We start from the raw sequence: 23,493 nt of genomic DNA on the forward strand, positions 1-23,493 counted from the left end.
TCTGATCTGAGCTTTTTCAGCAAGATTTTTGCTAATTATTTTCCTACCTTCTCTGAGCTTTCATCTCTGTTTCTACAATGCCTTCTTCTCTCTCTCTTTCTGCACTGGATATGCCTAAAAAATGACTCCCTCCTTGCACCAGCCCAATCCATGTGCCTCGTTCATCCTCCCCTCACTAGTGGCCTGACTCTTCTGCCTATGCTTCATGCCGGCACAGTCCTACCAAAGCTGTCAGTGTCCCATTTAATGTGTGATAAATATGAACTGTTCCCAACTCCATTTGCCTAGGGGATATCAGCTCTATCTGCCACATTTAAAAATGATCATCCCTGTTGTTAAGAAAAACAACAACTCAAAACACCACTCTTGACTTTTCTCATTACTTACAGACTAAAATTCCCCCCATCTGTCTTTTCTCAGCTGTGTTCTTGAGAAAGAAATCCTATCTTCTTTTTTCTTCCTCCCCAATGAGCATATCCTCATCACTGTGACAGTTCATTTCAGTGTGACTACTCACCTCCAGGTAGTTTCTTGCTTCTAGCTGCAAGTCTTTTTATTTCTGCCCTCCATGTACCTAATGGCTTTTTATGCCTTAATAGGAACCCTTCCACACTCTCTTCCTTTACTTCCTCCAACATTTCTTTTTCTTTTCATTCCTTCTGAAGATTTTAATTTTTCTCCTTCCCCCCCTGCAACAGAATTTAGTTCTTCATCGCTGTGTATTAAATGATTCAATCTCTGGGATATTTCACAGTGAATTTCATTTCTTCAGCATCATCAGTCTCTGTTTGTCTCTCTTGATTCTGTCAGTCTGCAACAACTGTAAACTGCAACTTTCTGCTAAACCAAAAGGTTCAGGTTCTGGGCAAGAAGAGCCTTTGACTCTGAATTAGCCTTTTGAACCCTTAGGGTTTTCTCTCATTAAATTTATTGATTGCTGTCACCTGGATGTAACCAATATTTTCTCCTACTTTGATCCAAGTTCTCCTGGAAATCCTCATTCCATGTGTTCATCACTTCCTGGCATGACTAATGTCAGTGGTTGCTTCGATGACAATTTCAAACTTCACTCCTGCACAGCTTAAAGGGCCTGGAGGCATGGGAAGGGCACGTAGGGAGGGCAGGAGTAAATCGAGACTGAGCGCACGTTGTGTTATGGGTTGGTACTGAATCAGCGTACGAGCTGCTTCCACCAGCTCCATTAGCTTCCTTTTCACCTCTCAGTCCATGAGTGGTTGAACTTCCAAATGCGCATCCCGTCCTCTCCCATGACGAAGGCTACACAGCCGGTGTTCCTCAGTTTCCTAATTCAGGCCCCCTCTGCTTCCAGGCTTGCAATATGCAGAGGAGGTGGGAAGGGAATGTAACGGAGAACTTGTAATTCCTCCTGGAAAAAGCAATCCCAAAGCAAAACCAAACTGCAAGGCTGTATCTCCTAGGAAGGCTAATTCACAGCAAACACGGAGTTGAAACAGGCGGGAGATTGGGCTTCTGAATCACATTACAGCTGATCGTCCTCATAGCTGGAGGGGCAATGGGGATTTGAGACTCGTTCTGATGAGGAGCAAACTAGAACGGTCTTCCCCATTCCTCTTTGGGCTTAGTTCTTGCGCAGATAATGTTAGCAGCTACACGTTGCATGTCATTACACCCTGCTGATGGCTGCAGCCTGCAGCTCTCCGCCGTGCCGGTACCCTCTCCAACGGAGGATGGTTTGGAGCTTGTAAGCCCACATCTGCACGCAGCAACAGCGGCTGCTGCACTTGCCTAAGTGGCTCTCTGCTCGGCCTCAGGTACGGAGCTGCTGTCGCTATGCTCGCTGTCAGGAAACACCATCATCGCCACGAAGAAATGAAGAGGAGGACTTGCACCATATTCCTTGAAGTCAGGCACAGAGATTCACCCAAGTAGAAGGGAATGGCAAGACGGATTTAACCTCATTAGTTGCAGTAGGGCTGACTTTGTGCAATCTATCAGTGTACAGATACATTAGGGGAACTAAACTATTTCCACATCTCATTTACATAATGGATGGGATGTGAAATGAGTCCTATGGAAGAGAAGCGCCCTGGAGGCACTAAAGTTTATCACAATATGTAAGGGTTCTTTTAGATCATTGCATTAAATTTCCACTAACAAGATAACAAATTAATTGTCTGTATTACTGTACTAACCCAAAGCGGATAAAGTGTATGATTTCAGTGGCGGAAGGCAGCTGTTTAAGACAGCTTGGTGGTTATAGGAGGAGGCAGAATAGATTAGCTTGTCTCCCAGCATTTGCGTGCCACGATGCCAGCCCTCCTCCTGCCCCTTTAAGAAATCTGGCGCTTCTCTAATCTGATGTTGGACCTGAGCTTTATTAGTGAAGTGAGGGCGAATGAGTAAATCAGCTGTATCAGACAAGCCTCAGGACATCTGGAAATTGATCATTCTGCAGAAATAAGCACTCTGTGTTTATTAGCTGGGAGTTCATCACTATCGCTTCTCTTTATCCAATTCCTAAGAGATTTCAAAGCTATCATCATAGCATTAGCTCTTCTGACTGTGCTACTGCAGATAAAGATCAGAAGATCTATCTAATGATGGCTTTCTCGGTCTCCCCCTCACTTTCTCTAGAGTCTAAAGCTATCCCGATTTAAAAAAAAAAAAAAAAAAAAAAACAGAGATAGGAAAATAGCTGGAATGAAATAAAGCAGTCTTCGTGTCTTCAATTTTTCCCTGTTGGCAGTGAGAGCTTTTTTTTTATTATTATTATTCCACAGGAACTTGGTTTTATTCAGGGACACACATCCTGTGGAATAGAATCCCCTCACAGAAGAGGTAAAAATTTGAAGTCTCTAATGTGATGGTGGAAAAAGGAGGAAGATAAAAGGACCTAGAGCCATAAAGCAGTGCTGTACATTGAAAGTACAGTTATTTTTAAATGATAATGCATGTCAAATAGAAGCCAGGGAAATGAATTCCATAAGTTAGAAAGGTAATAAAAAGGAAATAATATTACTTTAAGAAAGAATAATTACTTTCCTTAACTGCATTTATCACATAGTAATTCAGTTCTCCCTTCTGGGATATGATGCAGTGCCAAACTTTTGACTGATTTATTTAAAATCAGCCTTTAAAAAGTTGCATCCAGATATGAGGTTTCTTCTGGTTCTCTATTCAAAACGGAGCCATTATCAAAATGCAAATAATATGACCAGCTTAATGTTTAGATGTGCATTCCCATACAACTGCACTGTGTAGCTAAATTGTGCAAAGAGGCTGGGAGAAAAATCCTCTGGAAGAGTTTTTCCGATAACAATGGCCTGATGCATAAACAATTTAAGTAAAGCAGCGGATTTCCAGAAGTCCGCGGGGAGTATGAAATCCAATGTAATGAACTCTCTAAGGAAAAATCTTCCATAGCGGTATCTTCGCAGAGATCAATTTTATCAGCTGATTTTTTTTCTGCTCTTCAATGGCAAATTCATATTTATTATCTCTCCCGAACTGGCCCTTAAGAGTTGCAGGCTGGCGGTGCGTCGTACTAGATTCTGTACACAAATAAAAGAAGAAAAGGTGGATGTTGTCCAAGAACCTTCCCATATAAGTACAAGATGAGAGAAAACAGACGAGTGCAATGAGCAGAGCGAGCATGATCTATCAGGAAAGCCAGGGCTGTTAATTAATCCGTTTGTACAGAGCCTAGCACAATGCAACTCAACCACATTACTTGCAATGTAAGTACTTAATAACAAAATAATAATGACTGGGCCTTTAAAATTAATGTATTAATTATCACCCAGAGCTCAGAAGTTGCTTAGCCAGTGAATGATGAATGCCAGTTTTTTATCCAAGTATCCAGGGAGCCATAAATCTTTAAGAAAAGGCCGGTTTTGCATCATTATTGTTTTCCCTCCTGCACAGGCTTTCTGCCAGTCTGCCTTGAACTCAAATGGTGCTACTCCTGATTCACCCTTTTATTTATGACCATTATGATTATTTATTTATAATCATGCCTTTATTGTTTTAGGTTCTTTATAATCTCCTTTCTGTCTGCCCTTGCTTTTGAAGTTGTCCTTTCCCTTTGCCCCTTTTTCACTAAACAAATAATGACTGATTTCCTCTCTGTTTTGTCCCCCGTTGCTTACTGGCATGTGCATGCGCTATAATCTATGATATCAGCAGGACACAGGGAAGTTAAGATAGGAATCTTTAGTGGGATATCTCACTTAAGTGGGTCCTAAATCAGCGGAAATCCACAAAGATCGACAGAAAACCAGGCGGGAAATAAGATCGGACTCCCGCCTATATCAGCTTGCGCTCTCTCCCCTTCTCTGGGACAGCAGCAAAGGATAAAATACCCTGGGGTCATGAGCTGCGTGAATTTTAAACTCTCAGCTCTTGGCAGTGTTGTGGAACTGAGATGTCAGGAGGATTTATTTCCCCGTGATTCAAAGGCGGAGTGAATTGTGGGGGTCCCTTGTGTGCGGCCTCCTGAGCAGAACACCCAAAATGAGAAGAAAAGCCCAACGAAAGGGAAAGGCGCTGCATCAGCCTGGTCCCTCCGCTTGAGGCAGAAGTCTCCCACCGCTGCCAGCTGAAGCACTGCAAATCACGGTGCCGCCTTGCGTCTCCAACAGCACCTCGGTTCCTCTGCTTGCATTTCGATATGCATGAAAGAAACCTGGTGGTTCTTACTTATTAGCAGCTCCAGAGCAGTTAATTACTCCTGCTTCTCAGCTCAGACATGAATTTCAGTGAGGTGAGTGATGCAGAATGAAGAAACGAAGTGTAGGGGACAAAACAGAGATGGTGAAGCCATGATTCACCGGTGATGAGCTGCTGTTGGACCACGTAGGCTTTGAAGTAATTCATTGCATTTGTATCTCATGTGTAGGAGGAGGGTTTTCCTCAATGATTTGTATGACCTTGCTAAACCTAGATAGGTGGTAATTGAGCAGCAACTGCTTCTTCAGAAGAAACAGAATAAAAATATTGAAAATATTGACTCACCCCAAAGGCAGTAAGCAGCACTTTGGTCTTTGACCTTTAAGCATCCTAGGGTAGTCAATAACCTGGCTGTTAGATGCTGTGCCTGCCACTGATTTTGATTTGGGAGTAGTTTAACCTTGAACCAAGATCCAAGTAACCACGGCAACAGGAAGTAGGCCTCTCCATCCAAGGAGTGGGAATCCATAAATCAAGGTCCCTAATGCAAACACTGTGTGCAGGTAGAGATTTGAGAGGATAAGTGGTTTGTGAGGGATTACCTTTGAAAAATGAATGACTGTCCCTTGATATGTTGAAGCACAGCTTCACAGAGACTTTTTTTTTTTTTTATCAATAGAGGTCAACAGGTTACAGCTGCATATTTTCATACAGCTCTTTATATAGGCCCTCCAGTTTAATTAGAACCAGATGTTGAATTTATGAGGTCGTTAGCATTATTATGTACCGTATGCACATGCATGTATGTATGTGTGTATTGAGGCATACACCCACGTATGCACATTTCTTGCACACAAACTACATTCATGAACAAATACTGCTGTGGCACTATGAAGTCGTGAAAACTTATTTCGGCTCCTTTTTGGTGTAGGCACAGTTGCACAGTGCTCTGATTCCATACGCATAATTGCCTGGTCAAATATCCCCATTTTTCTATGGGACGCTGCTTTATTCAATGTATAGCACTCACCTAATGCACAGCTGTTTGATAGTGTGATTTTCCTGTCGTTACTCAGTGTGCGATCTCACGTCTCATTTATTCTGTGTTTCTAAACCTTGCTACAAGTAGATGAATGTTTCATGAATGTTGATAATTTTATTTTCGCAGCACTGCTCTTGAGTTGAGGGGTATATTATTGTTCTCATTTGCAATAGAGGAACTGAGCAGAGAGAGATTAAAGTTGAATGGATACAATTTGAGATACTTACTACTTGATTTGAGGCTCTGGAAGGATGTGTGATCCAATAGCCAGAGACTCGTCTGCATGTCTCCACCAAGCCATGAACTCTTCTGCTGCAATCCTATTTTGGTCCTTTCTGTTTCAGACCCATTCTCATCCATTAAGTCCAAAGGCTTTTCATCAGGACTACTACCCTAGAGTGGCCCAGTCTCTTGCACCCAGTCTCTCAGACTCCTCTCACCAGCACAGATCTTCTGTGCTTGAGTCTGGTGGAGATGACTTCTGCAATTTCTGGGGCTGCATATAGGATCCCTGTTATTTTACATTTCATGTGCAGGGAGAAAGGTAGCACTGTTCATGGCAACTCTGAAGGAAATGTTAGTTCATATCTAGAGAGGTCAAGTGCAACCAACAGAGGTGGCCACTGAGAACACAGTTTCTGTGCTCTGCTTTGAGATCTTCTTGAATTTCTGGGAATTGCTTCTGGGATCATCATGGAACTCTTTGAGGAACTTCAGGGTACCTGCTCCTGCTGGAAGAGGATAGCTGCAGGAAGCCATGACTTCTAGCAAGCTGTAGCAGCTTCTAACAAGATCTGTCAGCTATTCCTGTTGATCAAGAGAAGTTCTGCTAAGGGCAGCATAAACATCCTCAGCAATGGTTATGACACACCGCAGGGCACAGTCCCAAGCACCGACTAGAGCATCTACCTTTGGTACATCAGAGGCCTCCACTGAGGTTTGTCCGGCCCTTAGACTATTACCCCCTGCTGCACTTCCATATGGGCACCAATGATACTGCCAGAGGAGACCTGGAGCGTATCACGCGTGACTGCATGGCTCTGAGGGCAATGGCCAAGAGCATTGGGGCCCAGGTGGTTTTCTCCTCAATCCTGCTGCTTGGGGAGGATGGATCCTGTGGGCCAATAATTGGTTGCACAGCTGGTGTTGGCAACAAGGATTTGGTTTTTATGACCATGAGACCTTCTTTGAGGTCTGAGGACTGCCAGGAAGAGACAGGATCCACCTGACTAAGTGGGGCAAAATCATCTTTGCTAGCATGTTGGCCAACCTGGTGAGGAGAGTTTTAAACTAGGTACAACAGAGGAGGGAGATGATGGCCCACAATCAAGTGAGGAAGTGGTGGACCAGGTTGACAATCAAAGGGTGCAGGATGATGTGGGCAGGAGAGCCTTCCTAATTAGCAAAACAGAGCTGAAAGGGGCCCACTTCAAGCATATGTACACAAATAAGGAAGAACATCCAGGATAGCATTATGGGGAAGCTCTCATACCTTTTCTGGGAAATCATCGCAAATGGGTGCCACTTTGAAGTGCCTCTACAGTAATGCACACAGCATGCAGAACAAGCAAAGGAATTAGAGGTCTATGAATGCTGTGATGGATGGATACAGGCTTTTTTGTCAGGATAGGCTGGGAAGGAGAGGAGGGACAGTTGCTCTTTATGTGACAGAGCAACTGGAATGCATGGAGCTCTGCTGAGGAACAAGTGAGGAGGAGCTTTTTGAGAGCTTATAGGTCAGGATTAGCAGGTGGACCAATATGGTCAACATGGCTGGTGTCTTCTATTGACCACCCAATCAGGAAGAAGTAGATGAGGCCTTCTTCAGACAAGCAGAAGGAGCCTCACATTCAAGTCCTCATGGGAGACTTCAACCAACCCAATGTCTGCAGGAGTGACAGCACTGCAGGGCACAAGCAAAACTAGGAGGTTTCTGGAGTGCATTGATGACAACTTCCTGACACGGGTGATGGAGGAGCTGACAAGGAGAGGTGCTCTGCTGGACCTTGTACTTACAAAGAGTAAGAAATGTGTTCATTCTGTTCAGAAATGTGAAGGTCAGGGGCAGTCTTGGCTGCATTGACCATGAGAGATGGTGGAGCTGAGGAGGGAACAAGGGAAACAGCAGAATCACAAACCTAAAATTCAGGAGAGCAGACTTTGACCCCTTCAGGGCCTTCCTGAAAGAAGACATGGGAGTCTGTCCTGGAGAGAAGAGCAGGCCAGGAGAGCTGGCTGATATTCAAGGATCGGCTCCTCCAAGCTCAGGAATGGTCCATCCCAGTGAGCAGGAAAACAAGTTAAGGCAGCAGGAGGCCTTCATGAATGAGCAAGGAGCTCCTGACAAAACATTAAAAGGAAATGTACAAGAGGAGAAAGCAGGGAAAGGTGACTCGGGAGGAATACAGAGATACTGTCCAAGTGTGTGGGAATGGGATTAGGAAAGCCAAAGCCTGAAGTTGAATCTGGTGAGGAGCATGAAGGGCAACAAGAAAGGCTCCTACAAGTACATCTTCAGTAATGACATGGACAATGGAATCAAATGCACCCTCAGCAAGTCTGCTGATGATACAAAACTGGGAGGGAGTGGCTGATACACCACAGGGCTGTGCTGCCATTCAGAGGGACCTGGACAGGCTGGAGAGATGGGCGGAGAAGAACCTTATGAAGTTCAACAAAGGGAAGTGCAGGGTCCCTCACCTAGGGAGGAGTAACCCCATGCACCAGCACAGGCTGGGGGCTGACCTGCTGGAAAGCAGCTCTGCAGAGAAGGACCTGGGAGTCCTGGCGGACACCAAGTTGACCATGAGCCAGCAGTGTGTCCTTGTGGCAAAGATGGCCAATGGCATCCTGGGCTACATTAGACGGAGTGTTGCCAGTAGGTTGAGGGAGGTGATCCTTCCCCTCTACCCAGCCTTGGCGAGGCCACATCTGGAGTGCTGTGTCCAGTTCGGAGCTTCCCAGTGCAAGAGAGACATAGACATCCTTGGAGCAAGTCCAGTGAAGGGCCACAAAAATGATTAAGGGCTAGAACCTCTGTCATACAAAGAGAAGCTGAGAGAGCTGAGACTGTTTAGCCTGGAGAAGAGAAGACTCTGGCATATCTTATCCATGTGTAATAAATACCTGAGGGAGGGAGTAAAGGAGATGCAGCCAGACTTTTCTGAGTGGTATCCAGTGGTAGGACAAGAGGCGACGGTCACAAATATAGACACAGTAAATTCCATTTAATTATAAGAAAAAAACACTTTTTTACTGTGAGGGTTGTTAATCACTGGAACAGGTTGTCCAGAGAGGTGGTGGAGTCTCTGTTCTTGAAGATATTCAAAACTTGGCTGGACACGGTCCTGGGCAGCCTGTTTTCATTGACGGTGCTTGAGTGGGGACCAAGATCCCCCAAAGGTGTCTTCCAACCTCAGCCGTTCTGGGGTCCTGTGTAGTTTAATTGCTTAAATCTAATGTATCTTTGAGATCTGAGTGCAGGTTGAGATTTGAAAGGATAAACAGTTTGTGAGGGATTACCTTTGAAAAATAAATGACTGTCCTGGATATGTTGAAGCCCAGCATCTCAGAGACTGGAAGCAAGTTTTCATAAGTTAGCAGAGTGGGGGTTACTGGAGTTATACAAAGAAGCAGCTGCTAGGCGTTATCTAAAATGGGCAAAAAAAACCCCCAACTTTATTGTAAAAAATGACTGAGTCATTTTGGCTGCCTTTCTCCTTGGTAAATTTGTATACTTACATATGTACATGCAATATGTACACACACACACACACACACACACACACGCACGCACACACACACACTATATATATATATGTATATATATGTATAAAAAAAAGTGGCTGGATGCACATTCAGATATAGCAGACACATGCAGCTATCTAATATGTAAAATTTCAACCCAAGCAGTTGAAACCTGACACATGTACAAGCAAACAAAATGGGTTCAAATCATAACAAGGTTTGAGAAACATTGCCAAGGGAGGAATCTATCAGCCCTTCTTGTATAACTATTATTTTTCTAAAACATGTGATCTCTTTGGAATATTTCTACCACTCTCACTTGTTCCATGCTGTAATCCATGTGAGAATAATTCTGATTCCGTCAGAAGCTGTTGGTAGAAAAGTGTATGACAAAGGTTTTTTTTCATCTTTTTTTATGCTCCCACCTCTTTGATGACTTGCAAGGTAAATTTTCATTAGGAAGGGGATTCCTGAAACACAAGTAGAAGTGTAACGTGCTTTAGATAGGGAATTACATACTGAGGCTGTTTCTGATGCCTGCTCCTTACTCAGACAAAACACCCACTGAGCCAAGTGATTGTAGAGCAGAAGTATATAAGTGTGTGGAGAATACACTACCCAGGGAACGATAAATAGACAATCCCACTGAATAGAGATATGAAGCATGTCTGTCTTTGTACATATGTGTGTGTGTGTGTTTGCTTTGAGAAGAAGCAGTCGTGCGGAATTACTGTGTTGGTTTACCATTGTTTTTAGAGATCAGCGATGGTAGATCCTGAAGCAAAATTATTAAAAGCAAACAAAAATCATGATCCTTACTAGTATCAAGACTGTATTCCAAGCACATATACTGGGAAACCTGGAAATATATTGGGGCAGCAAAGACTGGAACTGGCTACCCATTTGCAGATATTCTCAAGTTAGGTTACTTCATCAGTGTTCATCCAAATTTTGTTTCCTTCCCCAGGAATTGCAGGTCCCCACTTAAAAGCAGACCAGACTTCACTTCATAGTAAAATGGAAAGTTCTGCCTGTAATATGATGACCAGAAGGAAACCAGCAGCTGTTGACAGTGTTGCAATGCCAACTCCAGTATTATCTCTCCTACCTTCATCATCAGCAACATCTGAAGCAGGTAATGTTGTTTTCCTCCATCCCCTCTATTTATTCTCCATCTTCTTCCTTCAGGACTCCATGCAGACTTGTATGGCTCTTCCTGATTTGAGTAGTTTCATTTGAGTGTGAAAATTGCATATCTGATGTGATAATCAGGCTGTAATTTTTCTAATATTTTCTTATCGTAATGATATCTTGGCATATCAAATCTATTTCATTCGCGTGCTACCATTTGTGCAATAATAAGGACATAAATAGCACAAACCCCTATGGTCTAGCAGGGGACTATGACTCGTGAGTGTTCTGCTGAGCCCTGTTGTTCACTTCTTTGAATGTCTCCATCCCTGTAGTACGAACATGCCGAATACACAGTGAATATCTAAAGAGCAGCTGAGATTTCTTTTTGCATACTTCAGTGATTTTAGCATAATATTCTGTCTTGCAAATGTGAAATTGTCTGGTGCAATGAACTGTGGTTTAAAATATTTTGGAATAAATAAGTCAGAGTAGCATGTTTTTCAATCAACTTATATTTTGTGCTTCTATTTTGAATCAGATGAGGAAGCTGATAGCTTTTTACAGTCAGAAATTGAGCCAAGTCATTCAGTCGTCGTCATGCCCTTTCTCAGCATGGATAAAGAAGTTAATCTTGCATTGTGTCTTAATTTCCAATGAATGGGGAAGCCTCAGTACATCAGCCTGCATGCACCCATTAGGAGTTTCTTGGTCTTGTCAAACCTCTGATTCCCCATTCACCAAAAATTTACTTGTATCACTGAGTTATATGATTACATATTTAATTATGCCACTGGAAGTGTGCTCGCCGTGTACTCCCTTTGAGTTTCCTCTAGTCTCCTGAATAAGTAGTGCAGACAAGGATCCATGCTGTAAAGTGACTTCTATAAAGATGAATTTTTATATAAAAAAAATCAGGAGTCCCCGTTTAGCCCTTAATACCTTCCTATATATAAACTAAGGACAGATTTTTAATGCGGCGAAGAATGAAAGCACACAATTTTTTTTATGATCGGTTTCAAGATGAAAGTGTATGCCTGACTGCATAGTTCATTCTTTCCATTTTCAGAAGTCTAATTAAATTGTTGCTTTATCTGTAGCCCAGATGTGGAAATAATTTAGTGAAAACTGAGAGAAAACTGTGTTAATGGGAAAACAGGACAGTGCTACGGGTTTCCTGTAATTAATGGGGAGCTCTTTGAAAATGTCTCCGTTCGAACCAAGTCGACAAACCGAGCCCAGCTGTTGAGCAAACGCTCTTCTCTGTGCAGTGCTCTGGCGAGTGGCCTCAGGCACCTCCAAAGGGATCTAGAATGACAGGCAGGAAGATTGATTTCTGCTGCCACGGACATACCAAAGCTGCCCCGAATGAAGCTAGCAGATGAATGGAGAACCTCCAAGCAGTCTGATCTACCTGGGCTTGCCTCCTTCTTTAACACGACTGTGCTGCAGTCCGTCATTCGGCCTGCTTTAAACTGCCGTTGCAAATGTATAGTTTCAATCGAGCTTTCTCTCTTTGCCTCAGAAGCTATTTCCTGCGTCATATTAATCCTCCGGGACTTCCCGGCATGGCCCGCGGTCGTTTCCATTTGTCTCAGGCTGTGAGACGGAGCAACACTGCATGTGTGCCTCGGGGAGGGGAGAAACTCCAGTCCTTCTCATACTTTATTTTAGAAGTGTAAAGCTGGTCTTTAAGGTGGTTCTTGCTGGTTTATTTGCAATACTTGCAACTCAAGGTGGCGAGGTGAGGTTGTGCATGGAGAGTTAGGAAAGGATGGAGGGAAGGCGCCGAGGCTTGGCTGGAGAGAAAGCAGCAGCAGCAGAGTGCAGCACCGGTGTGTACTTCTGTGGTTTGTTTTCACAGCCTGCTTTCGAGTTGCAGCATTTGCAGACGGTACCGCAGTGTGCGCGTCTCTAATAGCACAGGGCAAGCCTCACACAGCTGTTTGCAGATAGCAGGACAAAACTGCAGAGGCTTATCTGAATTACCGGTGTCTTGGGAGGCCAGACTTCTTCCCTCTTCCAGTGCTCTCTAGTGAGCTCAGAGAATGATCTCCTTCAAAAAGGGTCCTCTGTGTGGAGGAAGAGGAAAATCCAGAGGCATTTTTCTCCTGACAGCCTTTTGATGACAGTTGAGTTCCTCCTTTTGTTGAGCTCTGACTGCTTTTTTCCACATTCTTGAATTTTCAGGTTATAGCTTGCTTCTCTCTGTACTTCCAAGTCTCCAGGCAGGTCCTGTGGTGGGAAGACAAGAAGGTGTCTCTTCTCACACCTCACCGCATGGTCAAATTCAAGCTGTCTCTATATGCAGCTGCACTGAGAGGAAATGGCCTAATTGCTGCAAGTAGTTAGACACCCACACTTGGGAACGGTCACAGAGCAAGCGAAGGTTCAGACGAGCTCTTATTGAGCCTGTGCTGCTTCAAGTAGTTGCAATCTCCGTTCACTTTGGGCTGGATGGTGCCAAATAGCGTCAGGCCTTCGTGGAGGCAGTGTATGGCCCTGCAGCCTGGGGAAGCGTAAGGAGATAACTGTGCCCAGGCAGCATGGTCCTCCCCTGCACTCCGCAGTATACGGAGGCTGCCCTCTTGTTCTATCATCCCTTCAGGAGCATATCTCCTCTTCATCTGCCTGTGCACAGAGGTGGCATTACTGTTCCCCGCTTCCTCTTCAGCCCTTTTTAGATGACTTCCACCAGATAGAGCAAAACGAAAGTCTTCCTTCCAAGTCAAGGCTCCCACCTGCAAAAATTAAACTAGGTGCAGGAAGAGAACAACAAAGCCTAAAAGCAATGAAGACAAACTAGGGCCCAGGGCTGGGCAGGATCTGCCTGGATAAAATGGAAGAGATTACTACTTAGGTTTGGTTTTAAGCTGAGCAGTATATCACATGGCAATGTAGCAAAATATTTTATATCAAAGATTGCTCAGCAAGAGCTTCCAGATGAGTTGATAACACCTAATGGCTCTCACTTCAATAGTGGTTTATTTTGGCAGATCTCCCTGATATTTTGTCATATGCACACCTCATCAAATCTTCCCCTGCAGACACATCAGAGTCCTTTCCACACAGTCTCTCCACTCCAAATGTAGAATCAGATGTCCCTGACTATAATGCAAAATAATACTGGCTTTCCAAATATGTCCTTTAAAAAAGCTTGATATAAAAGGATATTAATTATTCAAGACATATATTCTGACCGTTGACAGCATATTTAACACAGCTCAAAAACTTTCTAAAGCTTGGGAGTTCAGAGGCTTCTTAGGGAAGAAGGCAAAAACATTATTAGTAGCTTCTAAAAAGCTTCCTGAGAAAGTAATAAACATCCCAAAGCATTTACAGAAGAAAAATTAGTGCAGTAAGCCAGCACAGAACAACTTCTTGGTAAATGAGAAAATAAGTTTCAGTCCAAAGGAGAAGGGGATGTGTGCTTGCTAAGTTATAAGAGGGCACAGTATCTAAACATCATGACAGAAAACACTGGTAGTGGTATTGAGCTCATTGATTTACATCTATTTTAGACACCTACTCATAACTGTCTTCATATCGGTTAATCTTGGAGAACTGGGTTGTTCAGCAGAAAGCAGACACCTACATCGGCTCAGCACAGTCACTGTCTACCTGCCGTTGGGCTCCATTCAGTTTTCTAAGCCTGGGTGTCCTGGACCATTTGGGTGTCTAAGACACCCATCAGGGCTGGCAGATAGGACACAGGACTTACAGGAGACTTGCACCCTCCTTGTCCAGTCTCTGGCTCTCAGAAGGGTTCCCATGGTCATCTCAAAAGGCATTAAGCTCCTACTTTAGAAGAACAAATCATCCTCTACTGCCCATACTGACTAGATCTCTATTGACTGCAATGGAGTGTTAATGCTGAGCTGCAGAAATAGCAGATACCGATAGATCTCAGTAAAGACATAAAATCTTTGCAGATACTTGGCTAATGTTTCTTTTCAGATTCATTTCCTGTCCTTTGGCTTACTTTCTTTTTATTGAAAGACAAGATTAATGCCAAATCTCCTGATTTCACCAGGGACCTTGCAGTTTGTGTTGTATTTTTGCTAAAATTCTCACATGCCAGATTTCCAGCATGAGCCGAAAAATTTCAACTTTGGTTTCTGCAAAAAAATTGCATCTTGAACATGTGGGCTTTGGAAAGAAAATCTTGAAAATGTGCCCTGAATGTAGCCATGATATACAAAATGTAGACAGCAAATATGAACGGTGTGCAAAATATTTGATTTCTTAAAATCCCATGACATGAAGCCACTCTTAGGACTGGGGAAGGGTGGGGGGAGGCGTGACTCAAAGGAGTTTAATGCTTAGAGCTGGAAATATTGGGAAAATATATGTCAATCACCAGTGAGGCCGGATGAGAGTAATTGTTTTGTGTGACAGGGATCTAACCTTTTTGATCAGATGACTGAGAAATAACTCCCTCACTGCCACTTGCCCTTAGGGCTCTTAAATCCACACTTTTTAGGGGTGACCTACTTGAGAGGAGTTTTGTGCAACTAATTAGATTCTCCCTAGCAATTTCGATATTTCATTTCCTTTCTCTTTTTCTTTGGTACCAAAATGACTGCATTCCTCTTTTCTTTTGTCCTCTGTGAATCACAAACTGTAAATGGATTTTGTTTTTCTTTTTGGTGTGGGGAGTGGGTTACATATGGAAAATGTATTTTGTTTTGTAATTAATGAAAACCAGACTTTGGGAAGTTGGCCATCCAGGTCTTTATTTATAAGAGAGCATATGTCTGTGTTTTGTTTATGACTCACTCCTACTTCTTGCATTGTAACTTGGGTTTGTTTATGCAAGCTCTTTGCTGAATCCAAGCAACATGGTGGTATAAGAGCCAATAATTTACGTTCTCCAAAAGGGGAGGACAGTGAATGAGGTTTGTATGCTGAAACTGTCATATCCCATAGTGAGCAAGGAGAGATTCTGCCACTTGACAGCTCCTGGTTATCTACAGAAAATGCTACAATAGCAACTTTATTTTAAACTACTGCTAGAAGATTGGGCTGTTAGCCATGAAGGGAGTGATAACCCCCAAATGAACCTTTCTCGAAATCTTGGCTGCTCTGGAAACTTCAAGGATTTCAGACCCAAATGACTGCTTGACAGTCAGGTGTAAATTAAGTTTGCAAGTAGATGTGGGCTGAGGTTAATTTAGTGGGATGTTTTATTCTTTACTGAAAAGAAATTCTGAATTCCATCATTTCTTTTCCAGCAGTGCAGAACGGATATGTTAGCAGTGAAAGGGAGCACCAGTTATTGCAATAGCAGAATTAATACAGTCTGTTTCTCTCACAAAGGGGTAGTTACTTCTAATCCGTGTTCAGATTCCGAACTCTGAACAGATGCCACGTTCAGTGAAGAACAATTAAACAATTTAAGAAAAACAAGCAAGGTCTCGTGTCCTAAGCAAAGCACCAGGAGCCAAGAAATGCTGGGTTCTCTTTCCAGCTCTAACAATGACTCACAACATGACCTTGGCAGAAGACTTGGCTGCCTTGGACTTCATTCAGATCTCAACTACAGTGATCTGAATCAGGAGTCAGCTTACTTTGGAGGCCATTAAAGTCAATTACATGACTGGGTAGTTTCAGCTAGTATCTGCATAGATGATATTAAAGAAACCCAAGCAGGGGCAATGAATTTGCCAGAGGTGAGGAGAGCCACGGAGCCTGTCTGTGTCCACTCGTTTCAGTAACAAAACCTTTTTATACTAACCAACGTCCATGTTGAGCATTAAAGAGCAAGGGCAGGATGTCCAGAGTCTATATTTGGGGTATACAAAGTTTAATAGCTGTTCTGGTAAGCCAATATGACACCTATATTAAGCAGCCCTTTCTTCCCTCCCACTAGAGGTTTAGAAATGAGGCAGTGAGGTTGAAGGAAACCCATAATAAAACGTTGCCGCAGAAAAATTCTGTTGCTTTAGAAGAGGAGAGAGCTGCAGAGAGATCTCTGAGGACTGTTTAATAGTCAAAGTTGTAAGTGTTTTCATCTAGGCTAGTAAAAAAGGAGGTAACAGCAATTCTTCTGGGGCTGTCATTGTAGTAAATAATCTTTTCATTGTTTTAATTGCTTTTCTATGTGGAGTCCTGTCTCACAGCCATTGCTTCTTCAGTCTTAATAGTCATATTCAGCCTACTAGACTTAAAAGCATCTGGTCTTGGTGGTGCTAAAAGTGGGAGAAGGATGGTTTCTATTCACTTTTGTCTTACCCATTCCTGTTTCTGCCCTTGTCTCCCAACAGCCAGCCCACCGCTGAAAAAAAGGTTCAAGCGCCGTGAAATCGAAGCAATCCAGTGTGAGGTGCGCAAGATGTGCAACTACACCAAGATCCTGTCCACGAAGAAGAACCTGGATCATGTAAACAAAATCCTGAAAGCCAAGCGGCTGCAGAGACAATCAAAGACAGGCAATAACTTCGTCAAGAAAAGGAGAGGGCGTCCCCGGAAGCAACCTCTCTCATTTGACGAAGACTCCAGAGACCAAATGCCCGTTCTGGAAAAATGCATTGACCTTCCCAGCAAAAGAGGTCAGAGACCTACACTGAATCCTTTACTATTGGAACAAGCAGCCACCCAAGATACAATCATGGCCACCATCGAGGCTGTCATACACATGGCTCGAGAGACGCCGCCTCCGCCACCTCCTCTCCCGCCTCCCCCTCCTCCTCCTCCTCTACCTCCGCCTCGGACGCCGCGAGTCGGGAAGAGGAAAAGCAAGTCCCCGCAGGAGGAGGAGGAGGACGTGAAGGTGAAACGGCATCGGAAAGGCAGAGGGAGTGAGAGCGAAGGCCTTCCCTAACGCTGAGGCACCCCATTGAGTGTGGGGCGCTCCAGGACTGAAGGCGCGAGGTTCGCTCGGCACCCGCAGCAGCATCGGACTCACTCGTCTCTCCAGTAGCACGGCAGCCGAAAACCCTTGACGGAGAGCTGGCCAGCAGCGATTCGCATCTTCCTCTTCATCAGCTTTGGCACCAGCCCCAAGGAAAAGGGGGGACGGGGTGAGGGTGGGGGTTGGATGGGTGGGGACAGGGAGGGAGGGGAGGATGTCAAAGTTAGCAAGACCGTCTACTTTGCCGAATTTCCAAAAACTAATCCGCATCTCAGCATTGCTGTTCTCATACCGTACCCTGAAGCGGGAGGTCGTCCGCGCAGTGAGCTGAACATTGTCGTTAGAGCTGCATGCTCGACTGATTCTGTTTGGTGGGCCAGGTGAAACTAAGAGTAACCATACCATAGTAGAAATCACTGTAAAAAAAGGAAAAAAAAACCAACAAAAAATGTAATTTTCTCAACTGTGATCTTGGTTATAATCTGTTTGATTTTTTTTTTTCAGTTTTATATACCTACCAGGCTTTGGGGCAGCATAACCCAAAACGCCTGACTCCTGCTAGAACTATATATTTTTTTTTCTCATTTACTTGCCTAGTTACAACTAGCTGCAATATAGGCAATAGAAAAGTAGAGCCTTACATGCGCACACACTCATTCCGAGTGCTATCCCAAGGATCAATGGAATATCATAGCATTTAAAATAAGGTGTACATGGATATTCAATTATGATAGCATGTTTCTGTGAAACAACTTGGCATTTTCAATGGCATGTGAAAAAGGGGTCATCCGTCAACCAAGTTGTTTCGATGCTCGGTACATATGAGTAGAGAACAGCAAGGCACTTCTGGGGAATAGAGTTATAGCAAAGATGGACAAAATCACCAAAAAAAATAAAAAAGATAAAAGAAAAAAATAGGACAGAAAAAAATAGAGTAAAAAGACAGGGCCCAAACCTAGCAGTTCTTACCACCTGCAATTCCCAATGAAATTGATGGGAAATCCAGGATCTGAATTATTTGCATTGGGTAGCAATGCCTTGATATGTTCTTTTAAAGAAAATAGCTAAAGTAGATTGTTTTAAAAAATAGATGACAAAACCCTATGGAAAATAGCTTCTTTCTTGGCAATTATTTCTTTAAAAAGAAAAGGAATAAGTGTTCTTATCTGAAAAATAAAAATAAAAATGTTCAAAGGGTATCACCACTGCAATTGTATTAATGCCACTTTGGACATGTTCTCCAAGTTGTGGTTGCCTTAATAAACTAAAAAAAAATTTTTTTTTTGTACATAATGTAATTATAAAGCTCTCAGTCTGCATGGATGCAAACTGTGTGTGACAAATCGTCTCTTTAAATGGTCAGTTCAAACTGTACATTTCTCATTCGAGTTGTACGTTAGCCATTGATTTAACTTGGGTGAAACACCCAAGCTCCATTTCCACAGCCCAATTAAAATGTTTAACTAAAACACAGACTGAACGTGAAGCTGTTCCATTGCAGTAACAATGCTTTTAAAAAAGTCAGTTGTTGAAATTTGAAATAGGTACTTTCAACTTGATTTTATTTCTTTTTCAAGACCTTCAGTACTCTCAACACCTGGCATGGCAAGATGGATATTAAAATGGGAGGGGGGGGAGGGAAAATTCCAGCAAGGGAGCGGGGAGTGGAGTTATTTAATGATTCACAAGCCAACTGTTATTCCCTTTTTGGAGAAATCTTTGAACTGGCTTACTGCCAAGGAAACTTCAAATAGCACGACACTAAAAAAAAAAAAAAAAAAAAAAAGACAACAAAAAAAGTCCCCACAAAAAAATATTGCATTTCTATTCTGTTATTTATTTACAAAAAAAAATCATATCAAGACTATGGTGTTAAAGGGACACTGTAAACATACAGCTCATTATTTTTAGAGGCTGATTTTTCTTCTGTGATAGCACCTTAGCTTATTGAAGCTGAATGCATTAGGGGTTGGGGTTGGGGATCGGGGCAAAGGGATGCTTTTTTTAAGGCTGAAACAAATCTTGAGGTCCCCACTCCTTAAACCAAGAGGGATCGCAGAATTTCATTTCCGATATTTGTTTCGCATCGTTCATCGTACTCATTTGCGCTTTTTGTTTTCCAATTAATGCAGCTTGGAAACAAACTGGTCAGTTGCTCCTTTGGCTACAACCAATTTTGCCTTTCGGTTCCCTCGAATTAGCGCGGTGTGATGGACTGAAGCTGGGGACCTGCGGAAACCACCCTCCCACCTCCTCCAGCTCCTCCCTTCTCCCTGAAAAAGCATTCGACTGAGACTTAGTTTATCCAGAAACTTGGGGTTTTTTCCATCTCTCCCTTGGGCCTGATGGGAGTTGACAGTGTCTCTTTAATTGCAAGGAAAAAAAGAAAGCCTGCATTATTCCAGGTAGTCTATAAACGGGAATTAAGCCAGATGCCAACCCATCCCTGGTTTTGTAGTCAGCGATCTGCTTATGAGCATGGAAATTTCTGTGTGGAGCGAGAGGAGATGAGGTCTGCAAGGACCAAATCCTCTCTCCGGGCACCCATCGGGGCTTTGAGACGTGACGGACCCTGCGAGGCGCTGGGAAGGGCTGGATGCGGGCGCTGAGGCTCGGCCGTGCGTCCAGGGGACGGCACGGCGCAGCCCCGGCTGGCTGACAGGCAGATTAGCTTGCTAATTTGTATGAAAGCAGGCTGAAAATACTGTTAGATGGCACTCAGAATTTGTGTGCTGCATGTTGCCTAGTCTATAAATATGATAAGCAAGTTGCTGACAGAATAATATTATAAGGCGATGTACTACATGCAGATCATAAAGGATTTAGTTTTAGGGCTTAAGGCTAAAATCCCACTCCTGCAGTTTATTACCCAACAATATTCCAGTAATGAGCTTTTTTGATTTTTTTTTTCCCCTACTAGTAGGAAGATTTACTGAGGAACTCTCTAAATTCGCTCCATACATTTCCAAGAACTGTATAAAACCAGGGTGAAAGCCCTCTTTGCTTATTAAGACCAAAAAGACCTTTCAAACCTCTCTGGCGCGTCACAGATTAATGCACATCTTCGAATTCTTCAATAAAAAGGCAAAACAAAATCACGTGGCTCTGAGCCATGGGTTTGCAGCCTCTCCATGGGTCCCGTATTCTTCAACCCGGCATAAAACAAGGGAAAGGGACAAGTGTGTGGGGAGAGAGGGAAAAAAGAAATGCTTATGTCTCCAATAGCTCCCTACTGCCAGTTTCTTGAGCCCGTAATTATTAAATTTTCTGTGAAGCACCTTGCATGTTTTTGGGTAGCTGTCAGAAAAAAAAAAATGCAAGGGATAATAGCAATTGGCTACTACAGCATGGCCCATGCCCCTCCGTTTTTACAGCAATGCTTTGGACCATTCGTGTAGGATATTCTGTTTGTATTGTCGCATTTTTTGGCTAGCGTCTGGTACACTGAGGTGCTGGTTCATCCCTGGGCTTCTAAGCGCTACAGCAAAACAACCGGTGGACAGTAACTGTCGCTCCATCCACAAGGATCCCCCCAACTCTTATTTTCACAGGCCCTGCTTCAGGACTGCACTTAAGCACACTTAAGTAGTATCTCCTGGGAAAAGGAAAAAAAAAAAAAAAACAGGAAAAAGAAAGAAACAGGATGGTTTTCTGGATTAAGAAAACATCATGCCCTTGCAATGCCTCTTCCTTCCATATCATCCAAAAACTGGGGTGCAGCAGTTCTGAGACAATTAGAAGCACATTTCAACAGAGGACACATTTGAGATCTCCTTAAGATGCCTGCCTAGGTTGTATAAAACACTACGTAGAAAAAAAAGAAAAATAAAAAAAAATGTAAAAACATGAAAAGAGCTGCCAATTGGACAACATGGGGAAGCAGTTCAACCCCATGTTGGTTTGTTTTACTTTTCTTTTTCTTTATTTTTTTAAGCTATTTCTTAAATAATAAATGCACATGAAGTGTTAAATATGTATATACTGTATTTCAAAAAAAATTAAAAAAAATCAAACGAATGGGGCACAAGATTGTTCTATAAGTCGTGCTGGCTAATTTTTAGTTTGTATTCATAAGTGGTTTTTAAAAGCCTTTTTTAAAGTGTAATTTGCATGTTCTACTTTGATTGTATGTAAACATATTTTAGAGCAAAAAAATGTATTTGTATTTTATTGAATATAGAGGCAAGAAAAAAAACTTGTACATTGTTTGAAATGTTCTTTTTGTAACAGTTTTTATTCATGAAGCATTTTTGTACATTTAAAAATGGATATGGACTTGATGTTCTTTGAGGCTTAGATACATCTGGCATGCTTTAATGTCATGCTCCTTCATGATCTTAGATGTTGGTTTTTAAACATTTTTTTCTAAAACAAAGCTCAGTCTTTTCGCTACCAAATCAGGTTAGCACAGTATAGAGCACTTAACTAAAAAAAAAAAAGAAAAAAAAAAGTTAATCCTATTCATATGTTATTCATTGTGTGAAATTAAAGGAATTCAATTCAGTCTAACATGAGTTGTGAATTCTTTTGTCTTATTTTCCATCTGTTTCCCATCACTAAGGAGTTTAATAGCTTTTGGGATACTAATACCATGCATTCACAAGCCCTCTTTATGGTAATGGAGAAAAACATGCTTTGGTTCTGTTCTTTTTTCTTTTTTTTTCTTTTCTTTTTCCCAGAATATCCTTAAAAGTTAAAAATGGACTGTGTTACGGGCCTCGTAGGCAAAAGGGGGCTTCACACTTCGCGTATTACTACACAAGCAGAAACATCTATGGTCCAAGTTACATCCCTAGGCACCCGAGCAGTGGTAACCACTGTGCAGGTGGGATCTCCGCTCCAGAAGTGGTGGGGTGTCCTTTCCAGATCCCTTCAGGGAAGGGGGTCCCAGGGACTAAGTTATGGACCAGTTACGGGTGACAGGACCCAACTCTACCCTCATGGAGCATCAGAGATAAAGGACCGGAGGCTGAGGAGTTTTTTCCAGTCTGTGAAACCTCCCGCTGTGTCTTTGGGATGGGGAGTTGCTTATGGCACAGTTTTGACAAAGTTTCTTCTCCAAGGAACAAGGAGCTACTGAGAGTGGTCAGCTGCCCTCACATAGTCAGAGGTCTTTTGCTTTCTCTTCTCTTTTCCAACTTATGCATAGCCCCAGAGTTTGACAACAGTTGCAAGAGCACTGACATCCTTGCTCACTGTTTTTATTGGGCTCTGCAATGTAGAAGCCACCGGTCTCTGATGCTAATCACAGTTTTGTAAAAGACCTGCAGTAAGACTGCCTTGGAAACATCTGTGAACTGTCAGGTTTCATGCTTGCCGTTGTAGTATCTGAGGACTGAAGTCTCCCCTTCAGTCAAGTCTTTCCTGGCATTTACCTCCCGCAGTCGCTGAACACTGTTATACTTTTGTGCAGTTGTCTTGCAGGGCTGGTGGAACAATGTGTGGAGAGCAGCAAAAAAAAGAGTTCCCTTTTCCAGTGAAAAAGTCAGGTGTTGCACCCACCCTACAGTGTCCTGCCCTGAGTGGCTGTACCACAGGCAGAGGGCGGATAGAGTCCTTCCTCTGTTGTCTTCTTGTCCCTGCTGGATGCCAACTTGCTTTCTGTTGTTGCCCATAGCCTGCACAGCTGCAAGTGCCGGGTTCATGTTGTTTTGCTGGGGTGAGGGACTCCATCCTTGAGTTTTTCATGCTTTCTTGCCTTTGCACTTCTTTTCACCACCTGACTGACATCACCTATGGTGTCAGAGCACCATACTCCTCACCGGCCTCCTTCTGGGCCAGGAGAAGCCTGTTCAGCAGCCCCGTTTGCTTTCTCAGGGTTAAGTCCGGCTCTCACTAGGATCTTACTGTGCAGCTCCTTTGTCCCAGGTAGCTATTCCAGTATTGTCTTCTCTTATGGATTATATCACCTCCTAGAAAAAGCTTTCAAAATCTTAGATAAGTACAGAAACTAAAAAAGCTTAGAAAAATCACAAGCTCTGGTAGGTTGACACTTTTTTAGGTATTTGTTGTTGAATGAGGTTTACTCATGTCTCATTTTGCATGTGTTTAGTGCATTCCAAATTTACAT

At 43.0% G+C, this 23,493-nt stretch overlaps 1 protein-coding gene across 5 annotated transcripts in view; it reads left to right on the forward strand.

Moving 5' to 3' along the window:
• LOC112994466 (SET-binding protein) overlaps positions 1-21,932 on the forward strand; it is a 263,221-nt gene extending 241,289 nt beyond the window's left edge. For all 5 annotated transcript variants that reach the window (XM_064500827.1, XM_064500828.1, XM_064500825.1 and 2 more), the window contains 2 exons: positions 10,407-10,574; positions 16,837-21,932. In XM_064500827.1, the coding sequence (XP_064356897.1) occupies positions 10,407-10,574; positions 16,837-17,393 (725 nt within the window). In that variant the 3' untranslated portion in view covers positions 17,394-21,932. The remainder of the gene's footprint in view (positions 1-10,406; positions 10,575-16,836) is intronic.
• Positions 21,933-23,493: the final 1,561 nt, after the last annotated feature.

Source organism: Dromaius novaehollandiae, chromosome W (assembly GCF_036370855.1).
Source record: "Dromaius novaehollandiae isolate bDroNov1 chromosome W, bDroNov1.hap1, whole genome shotgun sequence".
Lineage (NCBI taxonomy): Eukaryota > Metazoa > Chordata > Aves > Casuariiformes > Dromaiidae > Dromaius > Dromaius novaehollandiae.